This window comes from Osmerus mordax, chromosome 19 (genome assembly GCF_038355195.1).
Source record: "Osmerus mordax isolate fOsmMor3 chromosome 19, fOsmMor3.pri, whole genome shotgun sequence".
NCBI classification, from domain to species: domain Eukaryota; kingdom Metazoa; phylum Chordata; class Actinopteri; order Osmeriformes; family Osmeridae; genus Osmerus; species Osmerus mordax.
In genome coordinates, this window is record NC_090068.1 from 6,658,884 (window position 1) to 6,672,789 (window position 13,906).

The 13,906-nt window shown below is 44.5% G+C and overlaps 2 protein-coding genes across 2 annotated transcripts; both read right to left on the minus strand.

The window, feature by feature from the left end:
• Positions 1-1,010: 1,010 nt before the first annotated feature.
• LOC136963590 (sodium- and chloride-dependent GABA transporter 2-like) lies at positions 1,011-7,959 on the minus strand. Its single transcript, XM_067257742.1, is given in 15 exon segments — positions 1,011-1,331; positions 1,334-1,447; positions 1,763-1,933; positions 2,328-2,428; positions 2,528-2,630; positions 3,798-3,935; positions 4,045-4,157; positions 5,521-5,645; positions 5,758-5,861; positions 6,185-6,319; positions 6,521-6,653; positions 6,769-6,859; positions 7,125-7,265; positions 7,493-7,627; positions 7,779-7,959. Coding segments are annotated over 15 exon segments (1,860 nt in total). The 3' UTR covers positions 1,011-1,256.
• Positions 7,960-10,639: 2,680 nt separating this feature from the next.
• On the minus strand, positions 10,640-12,340 carry LOC136963365 (zinc finger protein 664-like). Its single transcript, XM_067257472.1, has one exon. It carries the CDS (start codon positions 11,869-11,871, stop codon positions 10,813-10,815), a length of 1,059 nt encoding a protein of 352 aa, XP_067113573.1. The 5' UTR covers positions 11,872-12,340; the 3' UTR covers positions 10,640-10,812.
• Between the last annotated feature and the right edge of the window lie 1,566 nt (positions 12,341-13,906).

Sequence of the window (13,906 nt, forward strand, 5' to 3'; positions counted from 1 at the left end):
CAATGGGAAAATTGTTGCCAATTCAGAGCATCTTGTTTTTAATGTGTCCAAGAACATGTTATACAACCATAGGGGCCTAGCGGTTATTGTCACACAAGCCATCTAGGTTGATACGTAATTGGATGTTTTGCTAATACTCAACTTGTGTAGTTATCCATCTCAACCTCTCAGATCATTAACACTGCTGTAGCAATGAACTCAGAATATCACTTTTGCAGGGCCATCAGTTTAAGTATTGGAAACCTGTTAAAAGGTTGTTACTAGGAATTTGTAAAAACTAAATATAGTAACCTAAATTATATGTAAAGTATCAATATTTGATAGTAACCCATCAAACACATTTCATGAAAGGTGAAACATACAGCTGGTAGTATGCACAAGTGTTGACAAAAGTAGTGAAATAGTTTATCAAGATTAAAAGTTGAAGATGATGCAAACAAGTACATGTACAGTATGAAGAGGAAAATTAGCTGATTGACCACAAGCACCTAACTCTTGTACAACCTCATTCCAGTTGCCAATAAATGGATCTGATCTTCGGGGCAGGAGTTTATAGTGTTCTATGTCCAAGAGGGACTGAGAGCCAGGATGTTCCCCGCGGTTTCTCAATACAACTGCTTGCTCAACCTCCAGAAGAAAAGCCCATTCAACGAACCGAGAGGCATGACAATGCCCTAACAATTCAGACTGACATTTCCAACTGTGAGAAACATCTTTAGGAATGGGACTGTGTAGGAATCACAAGGTCAGAAGTGTAAAAAACATTTCATACAGCGTAACACCAACCTGCACAATAAATTTTTCTATTGTAGAAATGTACAAATTAATCCATTCCTTTTAGAGAGGGAGTGTAGTGTCTTGCTTTCGGCTAATCAACCATACTTAAAAGGCACATTTTTAACTCATAACATCTCTCACAGCGAGTACTCTGAACTCACCGTCCACAGTTTTTACAAGGCTATAAAATAACATTATCACTGATAATGTATCTATGAACCATGACCCCCAAAAGTTGAGTGACTATTGTAAATTGTTCCATTTCTCCATCCAAGGTTTCTAATGCAGTCCCACACCGTCTACCAAACATGTCTCAAACTATACACACCCCTTCCAAAATGTAAGGCTGCGTTTAGTGTCTAAAGTAACTACATTCTTTGCCACGTTCAACACTCCTCAAAAAGGTATACTGGCACAAAAAAAAAGATTAAAAACAGGCCATTTGAAGTCAGGGATGTACGGTGTTGATTGCTTCAGAGTCAAAGATGGATTCCTCTTCCCTGAAAGTCTCTGCCCCCTGACCAAGTACAGGGCTGTCCCCCTGATGTGGACAGGGGGACGTCAGCTCAGTAGGGGTGCTCAAACCGTTAGCCCCCAACAGAGGTAAGTCAGGTTTGCGCGTTTGGTTGAACGACAGGTCGTTCACGGGGCGACAGAGGAGCAGGAAACGCTGAAAAAGAATGAGTTTATTATTTTGACAACCAGTGACGATATGTACATTATAGAATGTATACATGTGGTATGTATATAAACCAATTATCAAGAGCATTGAGTGGCTATTGTCCAGTCCTTGTCTGCCTTGAGGATTTAGGTGCAGTTCATGTGTAAAACCCTCTGACGTTGCTTATGTTGTAAATATTACTAGAGTGCGTCTGAGGAGCAGACGTAAAAATTTACTATGGACTTCCAGCTGGGACACCCCGTGACAAGTCACCACAGCCAGTTGACTCCAGACAATGACATCTTGTCAAAAGTTGCTGCTTACCTGCCGAAGAGTCCCTTTGCCTTTGGCCATCTTGTAGACCATCCATAGGGGGATGAGGGAGAGTGAGATGGTGGCCAGGAACCAGCCGATAATGTTGGCCCACACAGGGTAGACGTACGTGTTGCTGAACTTGAGTGGGCTATGTTTGACTATGGAGAATATAAAGGTGCCCTGGGTCGTGCAAGTGAAAACAGATAAGTCATCGTACACATGGATCAACTTGACAGTTCAAGTAAACATCGAAATCTAGACTATCTGCTGTTTCTCTGGTTGTATAACTTTGTAGAGCTGGGAATGGGAAGTTTTGAATCAAGCGAGGAAAAAGGGCAAATGTTTACAGTATGCACTGTGGGCAACGCAAGTCTCTACAGGCCATTATGGATGTGATAATGAATACATTTAGCAGGCAATTTTATCTGAAGACATACAGGACTGAGGGAAAATGTACCTAGCCCGTTGGGATAACTGGTGTGTGACCATGTTCAAAGGGTGAATGAGCCTGTTATTGTGGACATTAGTCAGGGATCAAAAAGATGAACAGAAATGACAATGAATGGATACTTACAATACACACTGTAGGAGTGATGTACAGCCAACAGTACTTCATCAAAGGCAAGGGTTTGTAGCCAATCATGTCGCTGATGTTGCCGTAGAAACGGTCAGCTCCTGCAGTACAACATCAATGGAAGTAGGACCCAGTTCATATCCAGTATTTTAAAGTCCATTATTTCATCATTCTATTTACGCTTTCCTAGAGTCGCTGACCGTAGACCCAGGCGATGCTGACAGACTGGCAGATGGAGAGCAGGAGCAGTGTGGGCCCACTGCACACGTGATGATCCACCAACTGAAGCAGGTACATGCCCCCCTGAGGTCAACGACAAACCAAAACAGTCTCTTACAAGACATTCTGTAGTCTCCCATCTACCCGAGCAAAACCGCCCTACAGCATTCAAACAGCCAGCAGTGGGTCAAAGTCTGCCTTTGAAATCACATGGATCAAATACTCCCCGGGACAGTATGGTGTGATATCAGATTATGATCTAGCTGGTTCAGATGAGCATGTGTGGTTCCCTACCTCCGTGACCAGGCTGAGGCCCAGGACGCAGCACACAGAGCAGATGGATGTGTGTGTGGGTGGTTCCCTACCTCCGTGACCAGGCTGAGGCCCAGGACGCAGCACACAGTGCAGATGAGCGTGTGTGTGGTTCCCTACCTCCGTGACCAGGTTGAGGCCCAGGACGCAGCACACAGAGCATGATGAGCGTGGGTGTGTGTGGTTCCCTACCTCCGTGACCAGGCTGAGGCCCAGGACGCAGCACACAGAGCAGATGAGCGTGGGTGGTTCCCTACCTCCGTGACCAGGCTGAGGCCCAGGACGCAGCACACAGAGCAGATGAGCGTGTGTGTGGGTGGTTCCCTACCTCCGTGACCAGGCTGAGGCCCAGGACGCAGCACACAGAGCAGATGAGCGTGGGTGGTTCCCTACCTCCGTGACCAGGCTGAGGCCCAGGACGCAGCACACGGAGCAGATGAGCGTGTGTGTGTGGTTCCCTACCTCCGTGACCAGGCTGAGGCCCAGGACGCAGCACACAGAGCAGATGAGCGTGGGTGTGTGTGGTTCCCTACCTCCGTGACCAGGCTGAGGCCCAGGACGCAGCACACAGAGCAGATGAGCGTGTGTGTGGGTGGTTCCCTACCTCCGTGACCAGGCTGAGGCCCAGGACGCAGCACACAGAGCAGATGAGCGTGGGTGGTTCCCTACCTCCGTGACCAGGCTGAGGCCCAGGACGCAGCACACGGAGCAGATGAGCGTGTGTGTGTGGTTCCCTACCTCCGTGACCAGGCTGAGGCCCAGGATGCAGCACACAGAGCAGATGAGCGTGGGTGTGGGTGGTTCCCTACCTCCGTGACCAGGCTGAGGCCCAGGACGCAGCACACAGAGCAGATGAGCGTGGGTGGTTCCCTACCTCCGTGACCAGGCTGAGGCCCAGGATGCAGCACACGGAGCAGATGAGCGTGGGTGGTTCCCTACCTCCGTGACCAGGCTGAGGCCCAGGATGCAGCACACGGAGCAGATCAGCAGCAGCAGCAGCTCCCTCCTGAAGCCCCGCCGCAGCGTGCCGGGGAACAGGTCCACCACCGACGTCATCAGACACTCCAGACCCACAAACTAGACCGAGAGAGGGGTTGGAAACGCTTAGCACTGGGATGGGGGTGTTTTCCGGAACTGTGTACCGTGTTTACTAAGCCCCGGGGATGCAGAGCTGAGTGATAGATACCTGGCTGTCCAAACCCAGAAGAATGATCATGATGAAGAAACAAACAGACCATATCTGGGGCACGGGCATCATGGCCACAGCACGGGGGTACACGATAAATGCTAGCCCGGGACCTGTGTACACACACACGCGTCGAGTACAGTAACTTGCAATTTGACAGTTTTGGGAAATACAGAAATAGGCTGAAGGCCTAAATAAAAGCTTTGTCTACCATGTGGAAGGTCTAGATGATTTGACTGTTCCGTTCCTGAGATCATTAGACACGACACATACTTTTTTCCCCGAATGGGGTTGAATGTGCCATATTTACGCCACACAATCAGCATGTGGCGTCGGACATCAGAAAGGGAGGGCCCTGCACATGCTCACTACAACACAGTGATACCATTGTAAGAACATGTCCCACTAGTTGGAGTTTTGTACCCATCTAATCTAACATGTTTAACCCTTGTGTTATCGTCGGGTCATTCTGACCCCTCAGTCATTGTGACCCACCTTCGTATTGCGACAACTTTACCTCAGTGTTTACCCTAGGTTTACAGCTTTGGTGGGGCGGGGGGTGGCGACCATGTAGAGACAGAAATGGGAGTCAGGTGGCTGAGCGGTTAGGGAATCGGGCTAGTAATCTGAAGGTTGCCAGTTCGATTCCTGGCCGTGCAAAATGACGTTGTGTCCTTGGGCAAGGCACTTCACCCTACTTGCCTCGGGGGAATGTCCCTGTACCTACTGTAAGTCGCTCTGGATAAGAGCGTCTGCTAAATGACACGCCGTCGTGTAAATAAGATAAATAACAACAAAAGAGCAAGCTATAGACCTATTTTATAGGAAAGGTAACCTTAAATTACTTATTTTGTGATCGGGCGCTATGTATATGTATATACATATACATATACATATACATATACATATACATATACATATACATATATATATATATATATATATATATATATATATATATATATATATATACATACACACACTATATAAATAAAAAAATCTATATATATAAAAAAAAGTTGTTTTATTATTATTAACTTGACCTTCCAGGGGGGGGCGGGGGGTGCTGTTGGGGGGGCAGGGCACCCCCCCTAATAAAATGGTAGGGGAAACACTGTACCTCATACAAAAACAAAGTGAATCATTTTCTTTTAACCGTTGGGCTGTCTCAGACCCCCCACATTGCAAAGGTTAAAAGAAAATTATTTTTATTTGTTTTTGTATTGGGTAAACACAACGATGGTTCATTATGAACCTTTGGGTCATGTGACCCGAAGGCAGCACAAGGGTTAATAAGTTTCACAGTGTTTGCAAAAACCTGCATGTCATGGTCAATTCAGTTCCATTTTCGAAAACCACAGTAACAGACAAGTCTTCAAAGCTCAAGTCAACGACTGGGCAATTACTGATAAGTAAATAAAACTGGTGGTACAAAAATAAATTACAAATGGTTGTAGGGTGGTTGCTGAAACTCACCCGACTCGGCCACCTCAGCGATGTCCACTCCCTGCTCATAAGTCATGAAGCCCAGCACAGAGAAAATGGCAAATCCAGAGATGATACTGGTGCCACTGTTCAGCAGGCACAAGTAAAAACAATCTCTGGAAGAACAAAATAGTGACTTTAGTCAGACTTTTGATTGCGTCTTTCACCACTTATCTTTTAGACCCTCAGTGGAGCGCCCACACGGTTTCTTTTGGACAGTGGACTCACTTGTAGCAGTCGTTGTTGTAGTGGTTGTAGCTGCCCAGAGAGGTGAGAAAACCCAGACTGATGGCATAGGAGTAAAAAATCTGTGTGCCTGCGTCCATCCACACCTGAAACACCAAACACTGTTTGCACCATGGAGAGGTACACAACCACCTTCTGGAAACATCTGCAGTGATAATGTCCAGTACTGTCCATAATATAAATTGTGAGCATGTAACATTACTTTGACTGCCAACATTTCCACTGATAAACGATTGAAAAAAATCTAGGTTTCATTTTATGTTCTACTCTAACGCCTGTGCCGTTAATATCCTTTCACGGACACTACAACCACCACAATGACAGATTAGCTCAAACCAAAGCCGTATCCTCCATTTTCCATTCCATTTTTCTGGTAGGACCGGTGATCGAGACGTGCCCCCGGGCCTACCTGAGGGTCAGAGAGACGTGCAAAGTCGGGATAGAGATAGTAGACGATCCCGTTGATGGCTCCCGGCAGAGTGACTCCGCGCACCAGCAGAACGAGCAGCATGACGTACGGGAAGGTGGCTGTGAAGTAAGCAGCCTGCGGGGAAGAGAAACCAGGCGTCATCTACTGGAACTGGACCTGGTGCCCCGGCTGCTGGGCGCTACAAGACTATATGAGCCTGCTGGATGAACAGACATCTGATGGACTGAGACTTAGACATGACCCTTCAAGCAGGAATATCATTCATTTGCACTTGTACAGTTGCACATCGTTTTCTGCATGGGAACAATTTCTTACCTTTCCAGTGGACTTGATTCCTTTCCAGACACAGAAATAGCAGATGACCCAGGTGAGGAGAAGGCAGAGGGCCAACTCCCACCTGATACTGCCCACCTCTTCCATGCCACTCGAGATCTTTAGGACTCTGCGCCTGTGCGGAAGTACCGACGGATTTGTGGAGAGACACGGGAAGGGCGTAAACGAGAGTTTAGTTAGGGTGCGGAGATCCTGTTTGGTTCACTACTTTAAGTGGGCTGGTTACTTACTGCCAAAACTCCATCACAGGCAGTGTTGCATTCAGCCGGGACACACTCACGTTGCTGCTGGGATCCATTTTGCTGAAGTCCATGCATGACTCTGAGACAAGTTCATTTGCCACAATTTCAAAACGGACACATCAACTGATCTACTTGACTAGAATCGCCAAACCTGAGTGAACTGAACAACAAGTTTATTTTGTACATCTGATTTTGCTAACCTTTTTTGTCATTTACATTTAGACCCAACAGAGCCAAAATGCCTCTGATATGACATAATTTAACTGTTGTATGGCTGACAGGATAAAGTCGCTCAACAAAACAACCCAACTCCTATTGCCAATTCCAAATCTCGGGTGTCTTGCCTGTGTTCCAGCTGTTTCCACAGCTAGCCCATGGCAACTCAGAGCTGAAGGAGGAGAACAGGTAGAAAAAAGCCCATGCCATGATGACAACGTAAGAAGTGGCGCTGAACGCTATGATCAGATGACTGGCGTAGCCCATACCTGAGGAGAACAGAGATCGTGAACACATGTTCTTGAATGCTCAGTAGTTCTGTACCTGAAGTCCAGGTACACTTGCATATCCTTACTAACAATACCCAAGAACGTTCCATTCTCTTTCACGCATCACCAAATGATAAGATCACTGTCGTTTAAGTAGCTTTGACTAAAGTAATGACCAAATACTACAAAATAAATTATTTAAAAAAATAGTTTTAGTAGTTAGTTACCCTCGAATAGCGGACATATCTGCCTCCAACACGTGATTCCTCCCTGGCTGGTGTACTGGCCCAGCGCAGTCTCCAAAAAGAACAGAGGTATACCGCAGGTCACCAAAAACAAGAGATATGGTATAAAGAATACACCTGTAAAGCAAGATGACATTTGCAAATGGGTCCAGCCATCGTTAGGTCGACATGACTTTCCTTTGACGGCGTCACTATCGTTTTTTCTCAACTGCATGTTAGTCAAATTAACGCGTGCGCGTAATGTTGACAAACTACTTTTCACACTCACCCCCGCCGTTTTTGTAACACAAGTATGGAAACCTCCACACGTTCCCAGGTCCGATGATTGCTCCCATTACCGTTAAAATAAACTCTGTTTTACTTCCCCAGTTACCCCTTTCCTCCAGCTCTTTGCGTTGCTTGATTGATCCATCGGGTAATTGCTTCAAGTTCACGCCGCTGCAGGTCATAATGACTGATGATCTGTCAGGTGCGCAAGTCTCCTTCGATGTGAAAGTATATTGAGCTTTGAAACTTTGGCGGTCTCGGAGACCTGTGAAGAACGAGGGAAGGTAAAGAAATTAGTATCGGAGGTACCACATTTCGATGACGTGGAGTTAATGTGTTTTTAGAGGGGGAGTCCTAAAACGTTGTTTTTATTTCGTGTATCTCCACCGTGACTCTTGTATGTTCAATCTTTTCTCACCAGACTGTCTTATGATTTGGAACAGTCTTTACGAATATCCTTTTGAGAAGAAAGCAGTATATAGACTAAAATAATGTTTGTTTTCTTTAGTTGGCATTTTTCACAAGTACTATTTCCGTCATTTAAATAAGTATGCATACTTATTATTTATGAAGATTACATAGATTAAAAAGTTTAAATTTGTTGCTGCTTATTTACACTTTAAAATAATAAGAGTGAAGTGTATAATGAAACAGTGTTCTCTTCTCATACACACATATATATATGGTATCAGTCATATTTCCCTGAGATTCTTCTCATACCCTGCAAGAGGGGATGGTGATAGTCTATGTGGCAGCTTCACATAGTTGAAAACGAAATGCCTCCAAAAACGTAAATAAGCTTGAAATGTATTTTTGGAAAACTGGCTAATATAACAAGTTTACTGGAAGCCAACAACATCCCTGGTCAGAAGACTTGGCGCTCATGTGACCGGCTATCCATGTTGTAAGTAAGGAAAAGCGCATTCAACTTCGTCAGCTTCTCTTATGCTCCCTCTGTTGTCAGCCTCTCTCAATCCTGGTCATTTATCCTGGTCCCTGGGTCGACAGTAGCCCTGCAGGTATTTAGATGTTTGTCTGCTCCAAATGACTGGGTTGTGAAAACAAAAGTTGGAAGCAAGATAGGTAGCCCCCTTTGTGCACCTTTCCCCACCTGTCACTGAGGTCAGTCACTGCTGCTGTTGCTAGCGAAACTTCACTGAGGGGATTGTGTTGAGGAAAGTAATCCATGTTGCTATTTCATGTGTTCTATGTTTTACCGATACATTCTCAAGAGTCAAAAGGTCTGAGGATGGGCACCCCCATCTCCTTATGAGCGACGCCAGTTCAGGCAGGGCAATCGGGCAGCGCGCGACATCCGCTCATTACCACACCTGTGTGAGCAGCACAAGCCTATTGGGCCAAGTCCGATAAGACGGCATTGAAAGGCCACGCGGATACGCACACACTCACCCCGGTTGTTGTATGATCGGTGCTGCTGCCGCCCTCCACCCTCCACTTCTCCCCCATGCTGTCTGTATGTTCTATCCATCAGGGGGATGATATCTCTATTGCTCCCTGCCTCATATGTCATGTATGTATGTGTCGCACCTTAGATCATCCACTCTGCCAAAGTCAAACCTATTTCCATGTCTTGGTATCAATATATGCTCAAATCTAACACGTGATTGTCTTGACTGAACTGAGGTCAAGAGGTCATGTGGTGAGGCGCCTTCCCAGTTCACATATAGATATGGGCCTCATATGTCCAGACGTACTGGAGACAGTGGGGAACAAATATGTAGGAACAGGCTTCTATGAGTTACAATGTTGTCACATGTCGTCTTTCAAGTGTACAAACTTGCTGACCACATGCTGTGCCTTGTAAGGACACGTTCTGTGGAAACTATATTTGTACTTGTCTATTCATTGTATAGGCCATTTGTAACCCATGTGCTTCACTCATCTGACCACTATCCTGACTGGTTTCATGATCCGACGTCACTCTCATAAACAAAGTCAACTCTTAATTGTCGTGCATCTTTCCGGCCACTGACTGACATCATCCTATAAGTAAATATAGGCCTACGTTTCAACTAAATTTATATGGAAACGGATTATGAGGTCGATCGGATTAAATGAGCGAAACCGAGGCACAATTCTCCTCATCTGCCAATATTTCATTCACATTTGTGAATGTTTTATCAATGATGTATTCCAGAATGCACACTGTTGTGGAATCTTCTGTATCTATCACACCATCATCAAATAAAGGCCAGGGGTCAGAAAAGTTTGTCTTGGGTCTTTGAGTCTTGCAGCAAGAAGGAGCCATCCCAAACAGAGTGATAAGCAGTCTAAGTGAGAGGGCTCAAGTGACCCTTCCTTTTCTACAGTGGGACAGAGAACAGATACACAGTGGAAAGCTGACACGTCGGTTGAACAGGAAGAGGAAGTCATACAGTTGAACAGAAACGGTCACGCAAAGAACTTTTTCCATCCCAACACAACCATTGTGCACGTCGAAAGTGATAACCGGAGCCTTTAACCCTTGTGCTGCCTTCGGGTCACATGACCCAAAGGTTCATAACGAACCATCGTTGTATTTACCCAATACAAAACCAGATACAAATAATTTTCTTCTAACCTTCGCAATGTGGGGGGTCTGAGACAGCCCAACGGTTAAAAGAAAATGCTTCACTTTGTTTTTGTATGCGTTAAGTTGTCGCAATACGACGGTGGGTCACAATGACTGATGGGTCAGAATGACCCGAAGATAACACAAGGGTTAATCATCAGGCCATCCACAAAGCAACTTCCAGTACATGACACAAATTATTAAACCTCGTATGTATGTATGTATGTATCCATGGGCTCAAGGAAATACCATACCTCAGAGCCTGAAGACATTGCCACTTTAAAAACAAATATAGGGTTATTTTTAATGAACAAAGACACACTACAGTGTGAGGTACTACCCAACGCCACAACATCCAAATGTTACTGTTACTCAGTAGTCAGATAATCACATACTAACCATGATAAGCAATACGCCGCCAAATACATATATAAATAATGCTAGTGACATTTTTATCAAAAGACTACCGTTTATGCAGTTTCATATGCAGGTTAAGACAGTGTGCATAAGGAAAGGTTTTCCCACAGAAAGAGCAGAAGTAGGGTCTCTCTCCTGTGTGGATTCGCATGTGTTTCCTCAGTGTTCCGGAGCGCTGGAAGCTGGTGCCACACTCAGCGCAGGTGAAGGGCTTTTCTCCTGTGTGGATCTTCTGGTGCCATTTTAGCTCACCTCTGCTAATATACCATTTCCCACACTGGTCACAGCGATAAGGTCGCTGTCCTGAGTGGCGCTGCTGGTGTTTTGACAATTTCCATGAAGAGTTGAAACTGTATCCACACTTGTCACAAATGTAGGGTTTGGCGTCAGTCTTTGTGCTGTGAATTCTCAGGTGTGCTTGTAGTCTGTCATTATGATGGAAAGCTGCGCCACAATATTGGCAGCAGTAGGGCCTCTCTGGTCTGTGCGTTTTCAAGTGCACATTAAGGTGATTCTTATGGAAATAGCCTCTACCACAGATATGGCAAAAGTGCTCCTTTTCTCTGTGTCCATCTTGGATTTGTATGGGGTTCTTTTGGGACTTTGAAACAATGTCACCCCCTTCCTTTTCACAGCTTTCACTTGGTTTCGATGTTTGGGGGAGACTGTTAGGGGTTCCTGTATTTTCTTCATTTGAGAACTTAATGAGTTTGTATGTTAAAGTGTGACAAACCCGTGCTCCATTTCCGACTTCACAGTCTGTTAAGACTAAGACCTCAGCCCCTGTCTTATTCAGCTGTCGCGGTTCCTCAACAGTTTGATTTATAAAGTCCTTCAAGAAGTCATCAAAACATTCAGATGGATCAGTTTTAAATGTAGTTATGTTACCTTCTCTAGCTAATTGCTTACCAAGAGGAAGCCTTTTAAGTTGTATATAACAACTGTTTTTCAAACAGTCTGAAACTAATTTAGACTTTAAATTAAAAGTCAATTTACTTGAGTCCAGAGCTTTTTCAAAGTTTGAATCTAAATAGCTGCTTTCAGTGTGATAACCCACTGACCAGTCGATTTCAGCCTCGGTCTTGATTTCTTTGAAACTGAACATTGTTTACTTTCAATTCACCTTCATCAAATGCCACATCCATTTGTAATATCCATTACGTTCTGCTTCCTGGCATGCTTCCTCTTCATCAGGAAACTTGTTTCACAGGATCCACACGGTTGCTGCCAAGAGTTATGCTGCGGGTCCACTACAGCGAAGCAAAGGTGGAAGGACGCATTATGGCGACCTTCGCCATGCTCCTGGTACGGTGCACGCTCGCCACCAGCTGTCCACAGCATTCTTTGAGACGCTTACCAGTCGCGAAAGTGTAGTCTAAGTTTAGGCATAGCAGCAGAATAAGAAAACTGTCCGAATTGGATACGGTAGCTGATATTTGTAACAAAACGTTAAATTATAGGCTACCTAACCCCAGACATGTAGTGTTATACTTAAATAACAAGCGTGAGTCAACTGTTATCTTCAAACGTGACTTTATTGTAAGCCTGGAACATTTGCCTCCCTCCAGCCTCTCACTACCACTCCTGTGTCACCGTCATCTGACTCCCCCTATACACAACAACCATCTTACGGATTCCTATCCATTGGGTTCCTATTTATATCTACATCTAAATACACATGTCATTAGACTACATACATACAATAATACCTCAAGACAGCCTACATCTGCGTGTCTTCTGTTTTTTCTTGACGCGTGGTGACAACAAGTAAATGTTAATGCAATAGACTGGAGGCGCTGTTTCGCTTCCACCGTGAATTGCCATCTAAGGTCTCTCTCACTCTCGGTCAATCTCGGTCTCTGTCGTTCTCTGTCTCACCACCAGCTGTGCGCAATTTATTATGCTTTCATTTAATTTGTTTGCATTAACTTTGCATTCTGATTTGCCAATTGTAAAACGCATTTGAATAATGTAGACAAAGTAGACTACACAGTGTAGTCTACTTAGAGTATGTGAACAATGCAGCATGCGTAGCTTTCGCGTACATACACATACAAAACTACAGTAGCTGTAATATAATAGATATAAAAGAATAATGCATAACAAAAGGGGCTTTTGGCCAATACTTAAAAAAGCCAGGATAGCTCTGAAAGTTATAGTAAAGGGGGAATGTAAAAAATAATATCCAACATGGGTTGTTCGTAATCTGTTCCTGTTGGATTTGAATTTTAACCAATGCCTTGTAAATCTATGATTTAGTAATACCAATGTGTTAATTTAATTAGGCGTACTTGATTTCAGAATCCTACGGGGCTACTATCTTTATCCAGTTCAAGTGATGTGAGATCAAATGTTTAAGGTGAGATCAAATGTTATACAGTAGCCCATCTAACACAACTGTTTAGAAAACGTAACCATGTAACAAAGCAGCTGTTGCCTTCTACAAACTGCAAACATGGCTATCACAGTAAGTAATAGTTTCAAGCAATGCATTTTTTTATTCTGAAGATAGAAGAGATACCGTTTTAATGACCTAGATGTGCTGAATTTAAATCGTTGCTAGATGTGCGAAAAAAATCTGTACCCTGCAATGTGTGCTACAGCTTGATAAGTTACAGCAACAAGTTTGCAACGGGACCTCACAACCGGTTGAAGAACACTTATCAGGGCCCCAGCGCCAAAGGTGATGGCGAGAGATTCAGTGAGCTGATCTCATTCTCTTCACACGAGAAGGAGGGCGGGGTCTCACAGCATCGTCACTAGCTCTTCATTGTACGGCTGCTGATGCTGAGCCGTCGCTGAAAAAAAATATCCCAGGCCATGGATACGGTTTTAGGCTATAATACATCGTGCATATTAATTATACGGTAAGGAATATTTTTCCTCATCTTGTACACTTATCGATGGATTGCAATTTCAGATGTTACAAATGTAGCCTAACAAATAGCCTATGCTTTGGCCTTGAATGAATAAGAAATGGCAAACCCACTGCGCTGGCAGGTTAATCATTCTTTAGGCAAGGCAACAGATCGCCTTCTTTTGAGCTCAAGCGACTAATAAATACTTGAGTCGGATGAGTAGTTTTCATGTAGTCATTGAGATAATGGTGAATTGTATGTGCTCAATGGCCGTGTAGTTTT